Genomic DNA, 19,571 nt, shown 5'->3' on the forward strand with positions numbered 1-19,571 from the left:
ACCAGAGGTGAAGGCTTCACGGTGTAGCTACCGTGACATTTCTTGTCTTGTGTGTTCTGGGTAACACTTGTAACTTAGTTGTATCTTGATTAGCATGGCGCAGCCTGCTACATTTTACTTTCGTTCCCATGGTATGTTGCTATATTTTTTACGAGACAAGACGAGACAAAACGAGACAAACGAGACGAGACGAGACGAGACACGAGACGGGACGAGTACATTTTTTCGAGACGAGACACGAGACGAGACATGCTTTGCACGAGACGAGACGAGACATCCTGAAGTCTCGTCTCGTCTCGTGGCAACACTATTCTTAGTTTTGCATACCAATTTATTTTATGCACACTTTGTCCATTACTGGGAGCCATGTTCATATATTTTATGCACACTTTGTTCATTATTGGGGACCATGTGCATATATGTTATGCACACATTGGTATTCTTCAGTAAACGCTGCTAACTCTAAAATAAAACATGTGATGTTGGGGACTTGGCGCCTCAAGTATTAAGTAAAATATCACGTCCCGCTACGCTTCTAGGTCACGCAATGACTATATTAATCATTTCAGCACGTTGGTTGTTTGTGAACATTGGAACACCAACCATAGAGAAATCATTAACATTTCGGAGCTGTAAATGCATTTAACCCTAATAGTTCTGTATAGTATGAAGCCTACATGTTACCTAAGAACAATCAGCGCCTCTATACATTGTAGTACCGAATCATACAAGTGTTGTACGTGTCTGTGAAGAATCGCCCCTCAAGATGCTTATATGTGAATCAACGACATCAATGCTGTCTGATACTGGATCATGACGAGCAACTTGTCTACAAATAATAACACAAATATACGTGCTAGATGGTTTACATATCAGGCAACTGTGCAGGCCAAGGATTGATTTGATTTTTAGTTTAGCATTCCTTTCAGCAGCGAGGCTATATGAGACGTAGACCTATAGCTTAATGTGGGATCCGAACCTCATGAGCACCTGTCGAGAATCGAACTCGGGTCTTCCACGCCAAAGGCGCGTACGCAAATCGCCTAGCCACAGTGAAGCTATTCAGGCCAAGGAGGCAGGGGTATCCATTGTTATTTCTGGAATACATGTAGCCGGGCATTGTCGTGCTTAAACATGGCGTCCGCAGTAGTCTGACCCCGGTCTCTAGAGCTTTTCTGATGTGCGATCAATGATGAGGTTACCTGAACAAAGCCCATTTGATCGCAGCTGAGATTGATCCAGGGCCGCCATACAGTCCAGGGGGAACACCACTAAGCATCCATCACCCGAAAGAATTGCGAACAGGGGGAACAGAAATGACTTGAATGAAAGAAGAACTAAGAAAACGGAAATAAAACGTTTTCGAATGTGGAGAAAAGAAAAGGAAGCTGATATGATCACGTAAGCTTTGGACGAGGAGGCGGCGTAGCGGTTGTGTTGTTGACACGTGTTCCGTTGTTCCACTAGAAAAAAGAACAAATCGTTTAACTAAATCCAAAGTCAATGGAAGTCACACAAGTAACGACAACACTTTCTCCAATCGAGAGTGAAATGACCAATGAAGAATGCTGAAACAAACAATTAGCCAATCAAGATGTCGGAAAGAGTTCCGTACCCCGAAATGGCTATTTCATGAATTCATACATAGTTTGTTCGGTGGTGTTTGTTCCGATGTATAGACGAATGCCACAATTTCAAAAACGGAACCACTTTGCCTTCATTACCAAAATAGAATCATATTAAATGAATGGCTGATAAAGGCACAAAATAATTTTCAGTATTGGCCCAGCGTAATGAAGCAATTGGGGATCTATTTGATCGAAAAGCTATACAGTCTAGAAAACAACTAAAGGCAATGGTGAAAGGACCTGATTTCCTCACCAAAAATCGCCCAGATTAATCTTTCTGGCCACCCATAATCCTTTGTAGAACTAGATTTTAGATTATTTGGTCGGTATAGATTTTATATACCTGTATATTGGGGTTTCCCTTATTTTGGGTAATTTCGTGTTGCGATACGCACACACCCCAAATGTATTCTATGTGACTATGTGACCGTAAACATGCATTAGTGAAATAGCAGCTCTCTACGAGAACGTTAAACGACTTGACGACAGTCATAAAATGATGTTTCCACATTATAATATAATTTAGAAATTCCAACCGTGATAACGGAGAAACAAAAAGAGACAGAGAAACGAAACATTGCACGAGGCAACGAGAAAGGACGGCATCTGCTCGTGTATGGAAGAAGATCACCAGATGAACAGTGTTGCCAACCCAACAGAAACTTATGTTTTTGTGAATTGAATAACCTAAGTTGGATATCATCATTGGAAGCAGCAATGAAAACAAAGACAAAAGCGATAGTAAACTCAGATCAGTGTTCCAAACTTTTCAAGAAATAACGTGAAACATATGCAAACACCGTTGGCGCATACAGAGAGTGAGGTACTAACATTTTGTACCCCTTAAATTAAATATTGACAAGAACTGTTTAAGCTGACTCTAAGTCTAGAAGGGTCAGCTGAACAGTGTTGCCATCAACAGAAGAGAAAAGTTAAGTTTGGAAAAGGTACAATAACTCGGAAAAGGTCACTAGTGTTGTATGGTTTAAAACATATAATGTAAGCCGGTAGAGCATGAAGAGTAGTATCGTGGTTGTGTAAGATCAATGCCACGTACTGACAGAGATATTCGGTATCTTGTTAAAGGTGAGAAGTAAGGTTTGATAAAGGTGGCAACGCTGCACCGCGTCGGTTGTTTACTGTCGACGTCATCATCGTTATCAGCGACCTCAAACACCTACGAGTACATAAACCCATGCAAATTGCACACTGTTTTCATATTTTAACCAGGTTGTCAGGATTCTAATCCGCTGTGCAGCGTTGCCACCTTTTACAAACCTTACGTCTCACCTTTAAGAAGATACCGAATATCTCTGTCAGTACGTGACTTATCGATCTTACATAACCACGGTACTACTCTTCATGCTTTACCGCCTTCCGTTATATGTTTTAAACCATACAACACTAGTGACCTTTTCCGAGTTATTGTACCTTTTCCAAACTCAACTTTTCTCTTTTGTTGATGGCAACACTGTTCAGCTGACCCTTCTAGACTTAGAGTCAGCTTAAACAGTTCTTGTCAATATTTAATTTAAGGTGTACAAAATGTTAGTACCTCACTCCCTGTATGCGCCAACGGCGTTTGAATATGTTTCACGTTATTTCTCGAAAAGTGTGCAACACTGATCTGAGTTTACCATCGCTTTTGTCTTTATTTTTATTGTTGCTTCCAATGATGATATCCAATTTACTTCATTTAATTTACAAAAACATAACTTTCTGTTGGGTTGGCAACACTGTTCACCCGGTGATGTTCTTCCATACACGAGCAGATGTCGTCCTTTCTTTAGTTGCCTCGTGCAATGTTTCGTTTCTCTGTCTCTTTTTGTTTCTCCGTTATCACGGTTGGAATTTCTAAATTATATTATAATGTGGAAACAACATGTCATGACTTTGTCGTCAAGTCGGCACGGGTTAACGTTCTCGTAGAGAGCTGCTATTTCACTAATGCGTGTTCACGGTCACATAGAATACATTTCGGGGGGGAGGGGGTGCGTATCGCAAAACTAAATTACCCAATATAAGGGACACCCAAATATATATATATATATATATATATATATATATATATATATATATGTGTGTGTGTGTGTGTGTGTGTGTGTGTGTGTGTCCTTTGAAGTTTTACTGGAATAAAATTTTGCGATGGCGTATTTGTTTCCGAGATAAATAAAGATCATATTTAGTCTTGCATTGAGAAATATTTTCATTTTCTTTGCAGGCAGCTGAGTTACGTGACTCCAAAATAGAATCATTGGCTGCAGCTCTATTTAACAAGGAACACGTGGTGAGTAACTTTTTTCTAACTTTTATTTTCCTTCTGAAGTCGTCTAGTGCTTTTACTATTTTCCTTTTTTGCCAGATAAACTCAAATCGAGCTTTTCATTATTATTCCATAGAGTTGGATCAACAAAGATTAAATAAACTAACTCTATGGCCTATAGAAACGCGAAGGTTCAATAAAGGACTCATATAAACTCTCCATTACCTTGTATCCTTAGCTAACCAGATTTAATTTCTACTTTGTATTCCTATTTCTCCGAGATCCATCTTAATATTGTTCTCCTATCTGCGCCTAGATGTTCCTACACGGTAAAAAATGGTTCTGTTAATTCAACTCAATTTTAACACAAAGCAGTGGTTCCAGCGTGACTACCACTATGCGGTGTTAGTTCAAAACATATCCCACGGTGTTGGCGTTTAACACGTCTTTAACACACAACCGGTGTTGAGCCGTGCCGTAAGCTTTAATGAACCACAAAATTACTCCCTCAAAATATGTTAAATCGCCTATATGCGTAATGTGTTTACATTATGCTGAGTCTTGAAAAAAAAACACTTTAAACAAGTAAAAAAAATACTCCAGTGGCTGGGGGAGGGCACGAACCACCAACCTTTCGAGTACTAGGCGCGTGCTCTTTCGACTTGGCTACGGAGGCGATGAAGGAAACGTCGCTTGTAGAGGGATAAATTGTTGAGGTCTTTTGAATTTGGCTAATCAGAGTGCTCCTTTAAACCACGTATATTCGATGATAAGCGTTAGGGATAAGATAAAATCTGCTCGCCATGTAATTTTACAACAAAATGACGACTGTCTATTTACTTTATTTTATATAGTTCTTCCATATTCACTTTCAAATGATCGGCACCAGTTGCCATCTAATAAAGTTGATGCGTTTGTTACTTCTAGTACACAATCGCTTAGAAAAAGAAGCAATAAATGCATCAAATGTGGGAGATGAAATTTTGCGTATACCTGGATTTGTTTAAGTATTTCTTTCTACTCTGTTTGTCTGTAGCTTCCATTCATAAGCCTTTATAATTAGATGCTCAACATATTTGGCAATCACGCAGAAAACAACACCGAAGATTCTACACTTGTGTTAATTTAACACACAGGTTGTGTGTCCTTTCAAATACCGGCATTTGACACATAACTGCAAATCGAGAGTAAGTTGTTCTAACCACTTGTTTGTGTTATATTTTAACACAATCGTGTTAACACACAGGTATGTCGTTGAAATAACACAACGATTTTTTTTACAGTGTAATAGTCTTTTTCTGATTAGGTTTCCAGTTAAAATTTTGAAATAGCATCTACTTTCTTCCATTCTGGCTACTCATTTGAGTCTCCTAAACTTAATGACCCCAACAATATTTAGTAAACAATATAAATTATCCAGTTCTGCATTTTGGAGTTTTTGCTATTCCCTTATTCCCGATCCTCTTGGGTATAAATATTAATTTCAAGATTTTATTTTCAAATACTCTTCAGTCTGCGTTCTCCCTTCAAACTAAGCGATCATGTTTCGCAACCAGACAGTACAACATACATATTTACTGAGCTCCTTCGTAGCTAAGCGGTTAACGTACGCGCCTTTGGTGTGGGAGACCCGCGTTCGATTCTCGGAGGGAGCTCATGTGGTTCGGATTCCACGTTAATCCACGTCTCATATAGCCTCACTGCTGAACGGCACGTTAAACTTAAAATCAACTCAACTCAGACATAATTACCATTTTATGTAACTTCAAATTTTTCGAGAGAATTTGCGAAGGCAAAACACTTTGAAGTGAATAATGACATGAATTGCCAATTCTTCGTGGATATGTTTTTAGTTTGTTAATGCTGATCCTATATATTTGAAACTTTGCACTTCGTTGGGCATATCCATAGTGTGCTGTATTACAGTCACGGAGAATTTGAATGTATTTAGTTTCTCTGCATATACTTCTAAACCCATGTCTTGCAGACATTTGATAGAACCTCGACATTTCTTTCTATTGTCCTCATATCATCTGCTATAAGATTGATAACAGCAGAGCCATAACCTGGTGAGCTCCATTCAGCTCTAGACCCTGGTTACTTTCTTCGTTTTTTTTTTCTTTCAGTGTATTCCAGAACAAAATTAAATAAGAATGGCGACAAGGTATCCTTGTTTCAGGCTATTGTCTACGTGAAAACTCACAGAGAAGTATTTCCCTATTTAGATTTTATGTTGTAGTTGATTTAAACACATATTTAGTAATCAAACTAGCTTTTCTGGGCACCAAACGCGGTGAGAAGGTTATTAACATGACTTATTAAACATTTTTTTAATATTTTTTACCACTTAATGCCAAAATCTTTAGGAAGAACATATACAATGAAAACCACATACACATTTCACGAAACAGTGATAAGATTTCAAAATATTTCAAGTAAATAATGTTATGAGGAAGTACAAAGTGTACATATATAATTGAACTGCATTCAAAAATGAAATTTAAGAAAAATTATTTCCATTCAAAGCAGTAGACCTGTGCATTCATCGCGTCGTCTCTTAATTAATTAGTGTTGAGATATCAAGTTTGCTTGTGTATTTTAATCCGAAACATGTTGCTATTATTATTATTAGGAAGTTTCCGATCTGTTGTGCAATACATATACACATTAAGTATCTAAGGATTTGTAGAGAGTTATTTTTTTCTTTGTGAGTAACACCAGGATACATTTTCATGCAATTGAAGACTAAACTAGAGGGGAAATCCTTTCTGGTGCACGGTTTGTACGTAAAGTAATGAGACTGACCGCTGCGCGGCGTTCCAGTCCCCAGCAGCGTGCTTCCTGGCGAGGGATTTGTGGTGGGGGTCTAAGCTAAGCAACGCGCCAGGCGGTAATCGCGTCTGAGCTCTGACACAGTGGGGATCACGCGTGGCGCAACAGCTGCTTTTAGTTTTTGTCACTCCGAGATAGACTGTCAACACTGTTTTCTACAAAGAAGTCTTTGCACGCCTGCACAAATGGAAATGCTGATCGCTGGAAGCTCCACCACGACAACGCTCCAGCCCACAGCGCCTTCGTTGTGACCACCTACCTGGCTCGGATAGGAGCTGCAACCTTACCGCAGCCGCCGTACAGTCCCGATATAATCCCCACCAGACTTTTTTATTTTCCTAAAGCTCAAGAGAAGAATGAAAGGTCACCGTTTCGACGATGTTCCCGCCATCCAACGGGCTATCACAGAGTCTCTGAAGCAGCTGACTTCCAAGGAGACTTTGCAGCGTAGGGATCGCATTGACAGCGGTGTATCGGCGCCTAAGGAGATTATTTTGAAGAATTATAAGAATACGTACCTTTCGAATCAATAAATTCTTTTTAGCAGACCCAGTCTCATTACTTTGTGGGAAAATTCTATATTTCCATATAGTGTTAGACGTTTATTACAATGTTATTTTTACTAGCCCAAACAGGGGCGGATCCAGGACCGACTTCTGGGAGGGCGGTAGGTTGTCATACTGCTATAGTCGAGACGTTCTATTCGTCCCCAATCGGCTTCCTTTGTACTCAAGCAGAAAATTTACCCTAACCGCCCTCATAAATAACACTACAAATAAGCCATAAACGGCACGTGTTCGGTGTCGAAGTAATACGTTGTTGCCATCGCTAAACTTTTATTATCGATGGATGCATTATATAATAATAATAATAATAATAATAATAATAATAATAATAATAATAATAATAATAATAATAATAATAATAATAATAATAATAAAACACACCAATCATTAAAGGAATTCAGTATAATAGTATGGACAGGGCCGGTCAAGGACGGATTTCTGGGAGTGGCAAGGAAAGATTGTATTTTTTCTCATCGTTCTTTTGCGGCAATGCCTTGCGGGCGGGGGGAAGGACAGGGGCGAACCACTTAACATGTTTGGTTCGTACAAGCGTTATCGTTATGGAAGTTACACAATATTAACCATATGCTATATTTAAGAGTAATATAAGCACATTTCATGAAACTAATGATTGATTTCTTTTTTTCTCTTCATTACAACATATCCAAATTGAATTCAAATTAAATGAAATATTTCAGTTTAACAACCCAGAATTATGCCCTTCAAGCTAAAAAAGACGGAAGGAGGAGGATGCAATGAAAACAAAAGTAACGGAAAACTAGATGAATCTGTCTTTCTGCGAAGACTACTGAAGAATCAGTAAGCAAGAGGGTGAAAATTGCAACATCGCTTTCTTTTTCAGCAGGTCAACTGGCAGGCCACCCTCAACTGGAAGGACATGTTGAATTATCCCTTCCATGTAACAAAGAAACACGCGGTTTCCTTCAATTGTGTTCCGCTTCCTTTGTAGCCGCATGGGAACGATTCGAGCGATTTTACTATACTTTTAAGGGCTCCAAACTTTGGGATGGGTTTTATTTATACATAAAAAAGAAGAAAGTTTCCACTTCTGGGGGCGGGAGCGATCGGGGCAATCGCCTTCTCCCCCCCTAGCCCAAAGTTAGAATTATAAAATGGTCGTATCTGCTGAAAATGAATGTTCTATAGATGACTTGCGAACAAATTATGACATTTTTAAATGGTTGTCGATTGTTTATTTTATATTATTATTATTATTATTATTATTACTATTATTATTATTATTATTATTATTATTATTATTATTATTATTATTATTATTATTATCACAACATAGTTTCTGATAGCAATCAGATTATTTGGTTGTATGGCTGGATTGTATGTAACGTCCCTTTCAGCACCGAGCCTCTGTAAGACTTGAATTTACAGCTTAAAGTGTGATCCGAACCATATGAGGTTCCACCGAGAATCGAAGCTGGGTCTCCTGCGTAAAAGGCGCGTACGCTGACCATATAGTCATAACAAGTTCTTCCCTAATATCATTAATGTAAATAGTACGTTTATACCAACTATCTGTAAATATAATATGTATTAATCACATTTTGATTTCTGACTTGCTCCATACCAAGTTTCAGATGGTTATGTTTATCAAAATAATAGAAACATCTTAAGCTGGAAATACGACATATGTCTGGATTGGTAGCAGTGAGGCAGCGACTTCGGGATGTTGTTGGTGGTATGTTAGGGTGAATTCCGTACTGAACGAGGGGCGGTAGAGCGGCAGTGAGGAGACGGTGGGGATGGAAAATGGGCGATCCCTCTGATTTTCAAATAGGGAAAATGGTTGGCGCTCCGTTATGTGGTGCTAGCATGACAAATTGCAAAGTGTGTCGAAAGGAACAGTGTCTAAAGTGACCACTACTAAACTCACGAAAAAAAAAAAACATCGGCGAAGAGGATGAAAATCCTCAGTGAGAGGTTCCGCTGAGTACTAGTCACTCAGAACAGTTGTGTGACTGCAGTGCAAGTGATGCAGGTACTTAAGAAAAACCTTTCACAGCCTGTCATGACATTCACAGTCCGCTGTTATCACGTGAAATGGACGTACGGGCCGGTTGTACGGATGAAACCGGTTATAAATGTTTTGATAATTGTATACCAATATGTACACAAGTTAGGAAGTCTAGGTTGTAACGACTGCTACAATCTAAAAGCCTAGTTCAAGGGAAGTTTTATTTTTGCCAATACGTAACGACCACCTCCCTCGAACTCACCTTCTTGATCCCTGATTCGAAGTCCTAGCAACCTCGAAAGGAATCGAGAAGGGAATCTATCGCGCAACGGAAAAATAATAAACGAAAACGAAACAAAAAGAGAATGAAGAACCAGAAACTTACCTCCGGTGGATGCAGATTAGAAGAGAGAGTAATAGCTCCATTCAACTCCTTTAACAAAGTTTAACTTAAATATGTAGGTATAGATGAATATTTTACCTTAGTTATATTAAATACTTTGGAAAAAAAATCATTTTCAGATACGATTTATTAACAATGCTTCAACTAGCACTGGTGTGTTAGTTAACCACACTACTACAATTAACGTAAGGTGCCAGTATATTCATTATAGTATCATAACATTGTGAAGGGAAAAAAATTTTAAGAGAACACATTTAGAATTCTGTCTGTCAATCTCATATCCAATTTGTTTACAATATTAACCATTATCAGATTTTATTGTTCACTTTTTTTTCTTATAATAAAACTGTCCATAAACCAATAGTCGAAGTAGATTGTACCATAAGTGTTAGAAACTATTACCTGACACTTCGTCACCCCACTTAAGAGAAACAACTATACTGCAATCACAGAAAGCTAAATAAAGTTCAAGAATTTCACATCACTCGTCATAGGCACGACATAATAACAGAACAGAGTGATTCTCGCCTGAGCGAGCGTCAGCTGAAAGAAATGTTACCGCTTCCGGTTCAGTTCAGGTGCCGAAACGCAATCAATATAGGAACGGAGGTAATATTTACTGACATCCCCGTTCGGCAGCTCCAATCATGGGCGCACTTTACTACCAATTATAATGTCATTAAAATTTATACGAAGTCAAATATAGTACACCTAACGTCTTAGTCACCACTTCAGCATAATCGAACTCCTGTTCACACATTTCGCATAACTTAATATGCCGTAGCAACTCAAATAATAAAGTGTACAGCCGAACATCCACTGGGCAGACACAGCAACTAATGACTCGGACGTTTAGTAATAGTGTTCCCTTACGGGCGGACAAGGTGGACGGATAGTATGGACAGTAGACGGTAGATAGATAATGGACAAGATAGTATATCACACTTCGTAGGGAACAGTTGGATGAGACTTTGTATATCTCTATATCAGCTAGACAAATATTGGACGAATGGACGATAGATACGTATGTTCTTATGGACAGACGGTTAACTAATAGATAGCGATTGGACTCGACATATCTTGGAATGTCCACAACTTTGGAACGTAAAAACACTACTGAGAACAGCATCTGTATCTTGGCAACCTTACTACTATAAACATCTAAACCAATATACCAAGAAACACTGATAAATACAGTCAATATATATATATTATACTCAAATTTACTCAAACTGGAGCTCTAATAGAAAATATTCACGTGCACTTTTAATACGGTTAACCCCAGACTTAATGAACTTCACAGCAGAGAGAGAGAGAGAGAGAGAGAGAGAGAGAGATTTATACTACTTACAACTTACATAATGAGAGAGCTGGCTAAGACTATTCGGGGCCGCGCACAAGCCGGGCCCCTTCGGGAGGAGGTTTCCCCCATAGGAACTCTTTACTCGGACATTGTGCCGTGTATAAGATACACTCGTAAACTATACATTTTCGTACTCACAAATATTAATTTGTACTTCTGAAGAACACCAGTGCTTTCGTTACCTCAACTCTAATAAACAACTGTAGCTTTTGTTTTAACTCTGATAAACCACCGTAGTTAATACGGAGAAAGAATAGTTTCATTCAGTATGTTCGTGTCCCAGAATAATTTAACTGAACTAAATATATATCCGTTGACGTTTTGTAGTTCGAGTTTTACTACTGAAGTTTCCAATAAAACAAGGTTAAGTTCACTTTACTTCAATGCTCCCATGCAGAACAGTCATTGTAGATAGACTTAAAGTTAGTCACGTTACCTGAAGTGCTGCTACCAGAAGAAATAATAAATTTTACGCCATTGTTCAGCTTACACGAGAATCACCATGTGCGTGATCAATTTCCACTTTCGTATCCAAATTACTCACTTTTCGTCCACAATTTAGAACAAACCCATATCTCTGTCGGTAACTATGATCCTTAGAGAATCTTATTATATAGAATAGGACGACGAAATAGCTTCTAATACATCACAAATTACATTTCTTTTCACGAAAGAAAAGAAGCTCGAAACACTAGTTCTGTCCGGCGTAGTTTAGAGTACACAGTATATATAAAGACAGTCGTTTCACCGCCTCGCTTCTCTCTCTTTCCCGCTGTTGGAAATTTTGATGATTTTTTTTTTATTACAGCTGTATTAAACAAAATAAAGATAATTCGTATAGAATATAGACATTAATGAACAAAATATATAGTAAGAAAGAACACTACAACCTTAATTTGAACTATAAATCAACGTTATAAACTGGCCTCATTCCGTAATGCTCCTATGCCTGTATATTCTCCTACTATGGGCGACTCAATAGAAGAAGAAGAAGAACATTGATAACAAACTCAAGAGCAGTTTACTAAGAGAACCAACGTCTAAACAACAAAATCTGCATTTCAACGCAATGTTTGCGAAAGAATAATAAACATAAGGATACTTTAAATTGCCCTATTATAAAATTACGATAATAATATGAGTAATATAATCTGATATTCACATTGAGCCTATTAACTTGTCTGTAACAAACAAGGTATGTTACAAGGTATCCGGTATGGTTTACCAGAGAAATAATTCAAACTATTAAAATTAAGAAAATATGTGCTAAAAAGCGTAAATTCTCTAGGTACTATGACGAAAGATTCAGGAACTTAAGGTCGGAATTAAAACAGCTTATACATAGAGCTTATGATGAATACATAGAACAACTCCAAATGAATGTCAATGATAATATAAAACGTTTTTGGTCATTTGTAAATACCAAACAACAACATAACATAAGAAATCTAGTGTTCACTTTGAATAACGAGAACTTTTCTCAAGGCAATATTTCAAACGGTTTTGCAAAATATTTTTCTTCAGTTTACAGTCAAACCAACTTTAGTTATAAAATTAACGATGTTCTTGGAGATTTTCCGAACATACATCACAAACTTGATATTTTGCATTTTAACTATGTTACTTCAGATTAGGTTAAAAGTGCTATTAAGCATCTCAAACCCAAACAATCTTGTGGCCCAGATGGAATTCCTTCTTACGTTATTAAAGCATGTGGAGAGGTTCTATCCGAACAATTTAAATTTATTATTAATTTGTCATTGAAAACTAATATTTTTCCTCAAAAATGGAAAGAAACAAAAATAATTCCAATTTTGAAATCAGGTAATTCGAACGTTATGACAAATTATAGGCCTATTTCAATAATTAATTCAATGTGTAAAGTATATGAATACATACTATACGAAAAAGTGTTTAATCATGTGAAAATTTGCATTTCTCCAAATCAACATGGCTTTTCCCCTTACTTTACTTTACTATACTTTACTATACTAAGTAAGATTTCGGGGGGGGCTTAAGCCCAGAAGCCACCCCCTAAATACGCCACTATATATATATATATATATATATATATATATATACAAATGATCTAAAATGACAGATATTAGTGTCGAATCCATAGTTTTCGGGGTCATGAATGAAACTATCTTCCCCATAAGAAGAGTGGGTAGTTTGCTTGCATTTAAAATATTAGTGGAAATTCCTAATAGAGTCTAGTCGCACATATAGAGGATATACAGCCTACTTAATCGTGTGTGTAAATTATAATGCAATTTAGAGATGTTGTTATGAAATTATTTAGCCCTGTTAAGTGATCATACAGCATATTACACGAATAAATAAGCAAACAAATTATTACAAATCTAATATTTACATAATTTTTGCTTTATTTTCATGTTTGCATATATTTTTTTTATTATAATACATCAAATGAGAGATTTTTTTGTTCGTTTGTTTCCAGATTCGTGTTTCCCAAGCCAAAGTTGATTATGCAATTCAGAAAGTCAGTGAGTTGAGGACAGCTGGGGCTGAGGTATGTTTTTTTTTTTTAAAAAAAATTCTTCAGTTTTATCTATATCTATATTGTAATATTCTGTGGAAAACATGTTGGTAGAGACACGAGATTTGGACTTTCTCCTACAACAGTTTTATTATAGAACTCCACTACGATACAAAACAGAATAATACTTTAACCCCTTACCGCATGCTGTGCCATATATGGCACCTACCCTTTTTTCACTTTAGCTTTTTTTTTGTGATTTATCAAAGGCATCAAATGACTGTTTTGTCTGCTGTGTGAGATATTGACGTGTATGAATAAGAGATTTTGGTGTAATCTGACATGTTCTTTGTGAGTTGTAAGTGTGTCATATATGGCACTTACTTATTTCTCGTCGGAATTAAGTGAAAAATCTGAAATTCAAGTTTTAATTCATTTTTCAAGTTCCCATATGAGGATTTCCAATACTGATTATTTTTTTCGCTTAAAGAAAAAAGATCATGCAGAAAAGGGTTAACAAAGGCTGTCCAAAGATTAATAAAGTCCCTTAATTTAATAGTAAGTGATTAGAATTTTCCTAGAACCCCAAAAATCTTTGAGTTTTACGTCCCACGGTGATGCCGGTTAGGCTAAAGGAGACAGTGATTTTGAGAAATGAATGAAATGAAGAAAGTGGAGAACCCCGAGAAAACCCACGAGCACGGTGTTTGTCCACCACAAAGTCCACACGGCGCAAGCTGTGATCGAACCAGGGACCCCAAGTACCGGAGGTGAAGGCTCTACCACTGAGCCACCGCGCCCCCATTCCTTCCTAGAACCCAGTCGCAGCCAAGGGAAAAGTTCGAGAGAACCTCAGGGCCCAGTCGTAGCCAAGAGATCAGTGTATGGTTTTCTTGAGGCCCAGACGTAGCCAATAGAGTATTAGGAATTCTCAAGGAACAGACGCAGCCAAGAGTGTGGTATGAATTCTCAAGGCCTAGACGCAGCCAAGAAAATGGTAGGAATTCTCAGGGACCATACGCAGCCAAGAGAGTGGTAGAAATTGTCAGGGCCCAGACGCAGCCCAGAGAGTGGTAGGAATTCTCAGGACCCAGACACAACTAAGAGAAAAGGATTACGTTTCTCTCAGGGTCCAGACGGAGCCAAGAGGTTAGGGAAGTTCTCAGGGCCCAGAAGCAGCCATATGCGGACATGTCTGCATTTTGATAGTAAATACGTCCGTGCCCATAGATTTACCGAAATTCTCTTATTTGTTCGTAGTTTCTGAGCTCAAGTGTAATTCATTGTTCATTTCAAATATTTCACATGCAAAGACATATTTGATTTTTTGTGTTTAAAGAAGGAATTGTTAAAAAAAAGATGAAATATAGAGAAAAATATGAATAGGTAAATGATGTTGTATAAGTACACTTGTTTAGTTATTTTCCATATATTTCAACATATCTTTCATAATGTTTGAACAGAAAGCTTAAAAGTATAAGATAAAGTTATGGTTGTTGTGTCGAAAGTTAATATTTATATAACAAGTTACCCAGATAGAAGGGTGTCCGCATTTTGGTTTTTCAGAATATAATAACCGAAAATATGTATTGGAATAAACGTGACTTGTTTCAGAAATTTAGATGAAAATTTCTATTCTTTCTTTTATTATGATGTTTATACGTCAACGCAAAATTTAACCACTGTAAATTCCATATGTAACACTTCTCTTTGGAACCCAGAGGAAACAAATACTGCTGTAAGTATGTAATGCGACCCATTTATTCTTTGAAACCCTGTGGAAGTGCATGATGGTAGAAGAACTGCCGGAAATATGTCATGCTTGACGAATCCATTCTTTGAAACTCAGCCGAAATACAGAACGTCAATATACAATGCAACCCGGAATTTGGGATAGTAGAACTTTTGAACCTGAAGTGATACACGAATAATGGTTATACCAAAATGAAGCTTTGTTCATGCATATACTTTTATACTAGGAAGCAACGATTGAGGTGCACTGGAAACTACACAGTGTTGCCAGATGTAACCGAAGGTGTAAATCATTTTATTTATTTATCTATTTATTTATTTATTTTTTTTTTTTTTGCAAAACATGCAAATTGACTCATAACTCATACGTATGGATGTTCTGTCGTTAATTTTCAGTTTGTTTAGTTGGAGTAGCTTGAAAACTATGAAGCAGAGAAAAGAATTTTTCATTTCCACCGATAGCTAATCAGATGAGGTCTCTGTAAGGGGGAACTAGGGAAATCGAAGTTTTCATAAATTAACAACCCTGCTGATGTTTCAGTGCATCAAAAGGTGTGTTAAGGACCTGTCTGCATTATGCAATTCCTGAAAACAATGAAAAACAAACTTTGAAATTATCATGATAAAACGTTTACTTACATACACCCGGCAACACTGCTACTATCAAAATGAGTTACCAGCTTTACAACGGATGCTAGGAGTGTCCCCCGTTTAGATTCAAACACTGGTTCACACGTTTCACCAGGTTGGCAGCAACTTTACGAAGATTAGAAATGTTAATGTTCTCAATGGCACTGCGAATGTTCGTTTCCAGGTCTTGAATAGTTCGAGAATTTTTCTTGTATACCCCTTGCTTCAAATAGCCCCATACATAGTGATGGGTAAATTCCCGGGAAGATATTTTTCGGGAACATTCCCTCGGAAAATTCCCGGGAAGATTCCCAAAAATGGGAATATTCCGGGAATTTATGTACAAACACAAAGAAAAGTGAATTCTATTACTATATTACGTTTTCAAAGGTAAATTCGTTTCTTATCACCGTATATTGTTACTGTTATGTCCAGAGAGGATTCTTCAAAATGTATATACTGAACGGTATTATGTTGTTTTATTAATATTTTATTATATTTAGAGAGTACGCATAAATGTATATTTACTTACAATATGTTGTGTGCAAGTAAATATGTAAAAAAAATAATATAAAAAATGGTATATTAAGTCCACATACTTCTACACCGCTAAACAGTTTAAATTAAATGTAAGTGGATTTTCTAAACTTGACTCTACTATTGATATTATAAACATATTAAATCTTTAAACGTTATAAACAAATTACGTTGAATAACTGTCAGAAGACACATATCTCACCATGTCTTAGAAGACACATTTGCACATACATATTTATGTTCACAATATTTGCAAGATACTGACCTAGTTTTATAATTTAGCACGTAACATTGCCACACACGACCTTTCTTCCTACCTGTTTCTCGAAATTTCATGCGTTAATTCACATGAAAGAGAAGTCCGAGTACACCTTCAGAAATTCGAGTCAGAGACAGGAGACATACCGACGTCTATTACTAACGGTGGTTCGGGGTGTATTAATAGTACTTCATCTCTATTTCTACATAATGTCTACATTACTTTACGAACTGGCTCCTTCTCATCATTTGTAAATTAGTACTAATACTGGCTACTTTCTAGTACAAATGGAAATGGAACTTAAAATATTATATTATTAGTTATATAAAGTACTGTCAAAGAATTTTATCTTTTTAATCTCCAAATTGTTTAAACCCTAGAAGTAAATAATAATAAATGAAAATAAAGTAATTAGACACATGGTTCTTATAAATTAGAAGATAAAGTAAAGAAATGAAAATAAATTCCTTCCCGGGAATTTATATGCCAGGGAAAAAACCCGGGAATATTCCCACTGCCCATCACTACCCATACAAATGAATAGCAGTGTTGCCGGGTGCAAGTAAGTAAAAATTTTATCATGATAATTTCAAAGTTGGTTTTTCATTGTTTTCAGGAATTGCATAATGTAGACAGATCCTTAACACACCTTTTAATGCACTGAAACATCAGCAGGGTTGTCAATTCAGAGTGTTAATTTATGAAAACTTCGATTTCCCTAGTTACCCCTTACAGAGGCCTCATCTGATTAGCTATCGGTGGAAATGAAAAATTATTTTTTCTGCTCCATAGTTCACAATCTACTCCAACTAAACAAACTGAAAATTAACGACAGAACGTCGATGCGTATGAGTTATGAGTCAATTTATATGTTTGCAAAAAAAAAAAAAATGATTTGCACCTTCGGTTACATCTGGCAATACTGCGTGATTCCTAGTGTACTTCAATCGTTGCTTCCAAGCTTAAAAATATTTGCATGAACAAAACTTCATTTTGGTATAACCATTATTTGTGTATCACTTCAGATTCAAAAGTCCTACTATCCCAAACTCCGGGTTGCATTGTATATTGAACACCCTGCATAATAGTGGAAGAACTGGCGAACTTATGTCATGTTTGACCCATGCATTCTTTGGAATCCTATGAAAATGCATGATGCTGGAAGTAGTTGTGAAACTGGGTCATGCTTGATTCATCCATTATATTTTAAGCAATATTTTTGATTTAAACAGTTTTTCGTGTCTCCGGAACAATATGATATGTCACATTCTTGTAAATGACAGTATGAGTTCCTCGTCTATTGGGAACGTATAGTCTTTAAATGTAATATTCATCTAAACACTTCTTTTTTAAATGGCTAAATTTTAAATTCCTTGTAAATTTATTGGTACGTATTCGACACTAACATGTAAGATACTTTGGATGTGCATTGTGTTATTACTGTTATAGAGCCCTTCAATGTTCCATCGTACAAAATGTTAGCGCTTTTAAAGTTTTGAAGAATGCTATGCATAAGTATAGAAGTCTTATAGAACGTCTATGTCCGTCCGTCTGACTGTCGACAACTATCAGAGTAGAACCGGTAAGAGACAGCGGGAAATAGTTTCCTGATATGGAATCAGCATTTCAAAAACAGAGTAGAACCGGTAAGAGACAGCGGGAAATAGTTTCCTGATATGGAATCAGCATTTCAAGAACAGAGTACAACTGGTAAGAAATAGCGGGTAATAGTTTCCTGATATCAGACACGTAGCCAAGGGGTGGGTCCGGGGGATTTGCCCCCCTTCGGAACCAGAAATGTAAAAAAATTAAGGAAGAATGAAACAAAAAGAAACGAGAAAAAGAAACATCAGCGTTAAAAATATAAAGCTACAGCAAGCGTTAGGTTACTCTTTCTTATGAGGAGCTTTGTGTGGAGAGAACTGGGGGGGGGGATCAAATTGAAAATGGATATTATTGTAATGGAGCATTCAGAATTCCATCTAGGTCCATGCTAATCCTATGGACTTCAAATGACGATCGATAAACCGGTTCGATCAGATAGACTCTCAGAACTTAAAAAACTCGGAAGATTATATTTTTTTCAATACTTTTTGTTATATTCTTTTACTCGAGATTCTTCATAGTTCGTTACTAAAATACTAACATATCCTCATTTTATTGTTCTTAGAAACCAATATGGATATGTTGCCAGTAAAATAGTTTAGATTGATCGAGCCCCTGGTGTGTAACCAGAGTATCTCATGTCATGCCTCCCCCTTCCTCATTACGAAATCCTGGTTTAACGAACCAATATATGTTTCCAGTAAACTAATTCAGAATGATCGAGCCCCTGGTGTGATAACCGCAGTATTTCGTCACGGACCCCCTTTTAATGAAATCCTGGCTACGTGCCTAATGATATGGAATCAGCATTTCAAGAACAGAGTAAAACCGGTAAGAGACAGCGGGAAATAGTTTTCTGATATGAAATCAGCATTTCAAGAACAGAGTAGAACCGGTAAGAGGCAGCGGGAAATAGTTTTCTGATATGGAATCAGCATTTCAAGAACAGAGTAGAACCGGTAAGACAGCGGGAAATAGTTTTCTGATATGGAATCAGCATTTCAAGAACAGAGTAGAACCGGTAAGAGGCAGCGGGAAATAGTTTCCTGATATGGAATCAGCATTTCAAGAACAGAGTAGAACCGGTAAGAGGCAGCGGGAAATAGTTTCCTGATATGGAATCAGCATTTCAAGAACAGAGTAGAACCGGTAAGAGGCAGCGGGAAATAGTTGCCTGATATGGAATCAGCATTTCAAGAACAAAGTAGAACCGGTAAGAGACAACGGGAAATAGTTTCCTGAT

The 19,571-nt window shown here is 37.1% G+C and overlaps 1 protein-coding gene across 2 annotated transcripts in view; it reads left to right on the forward strand.

Moving 5' to 3' along the window:
- The window catches only part of LOC145685776 (uncharacterized), a 100,521-nt gene that overhangs the window by 38,363 nt on the left and 42,587 nt on the right, over positions 1-19,571 (forward strand). For both annotated transcript variants that reach the window (XM_081758300.1, XM_081758299.1), the window contains exons 4-5: positions 3,850-3,915; positions 13,507-13,578. In XM_081758300.1, the coding sequence (XP_081614426.1) occupies positions 3,850-3,915; positions 13,507-13,578 (138 nt within the window). The remainder of the gene's footprint in view (positions 1-3,849; positions 3,916-13,506; positions 13,579-19,571) is intronic.

The sequence above is a fragment of the Thermobia domestica genome, chromosome 5, assembly GCF_964235325.1.
Source record: "Thermobia domestica chromosome 5, izTheDome1.hap1.1, whole genome shotgun sequence".
Classification (NCBI taxonomy): Eukaryota; Metazoa; Arthropoda; class Insecta; order Zygentoma; family Lepismatidae; genus Thermobia; species Thermobia domestica.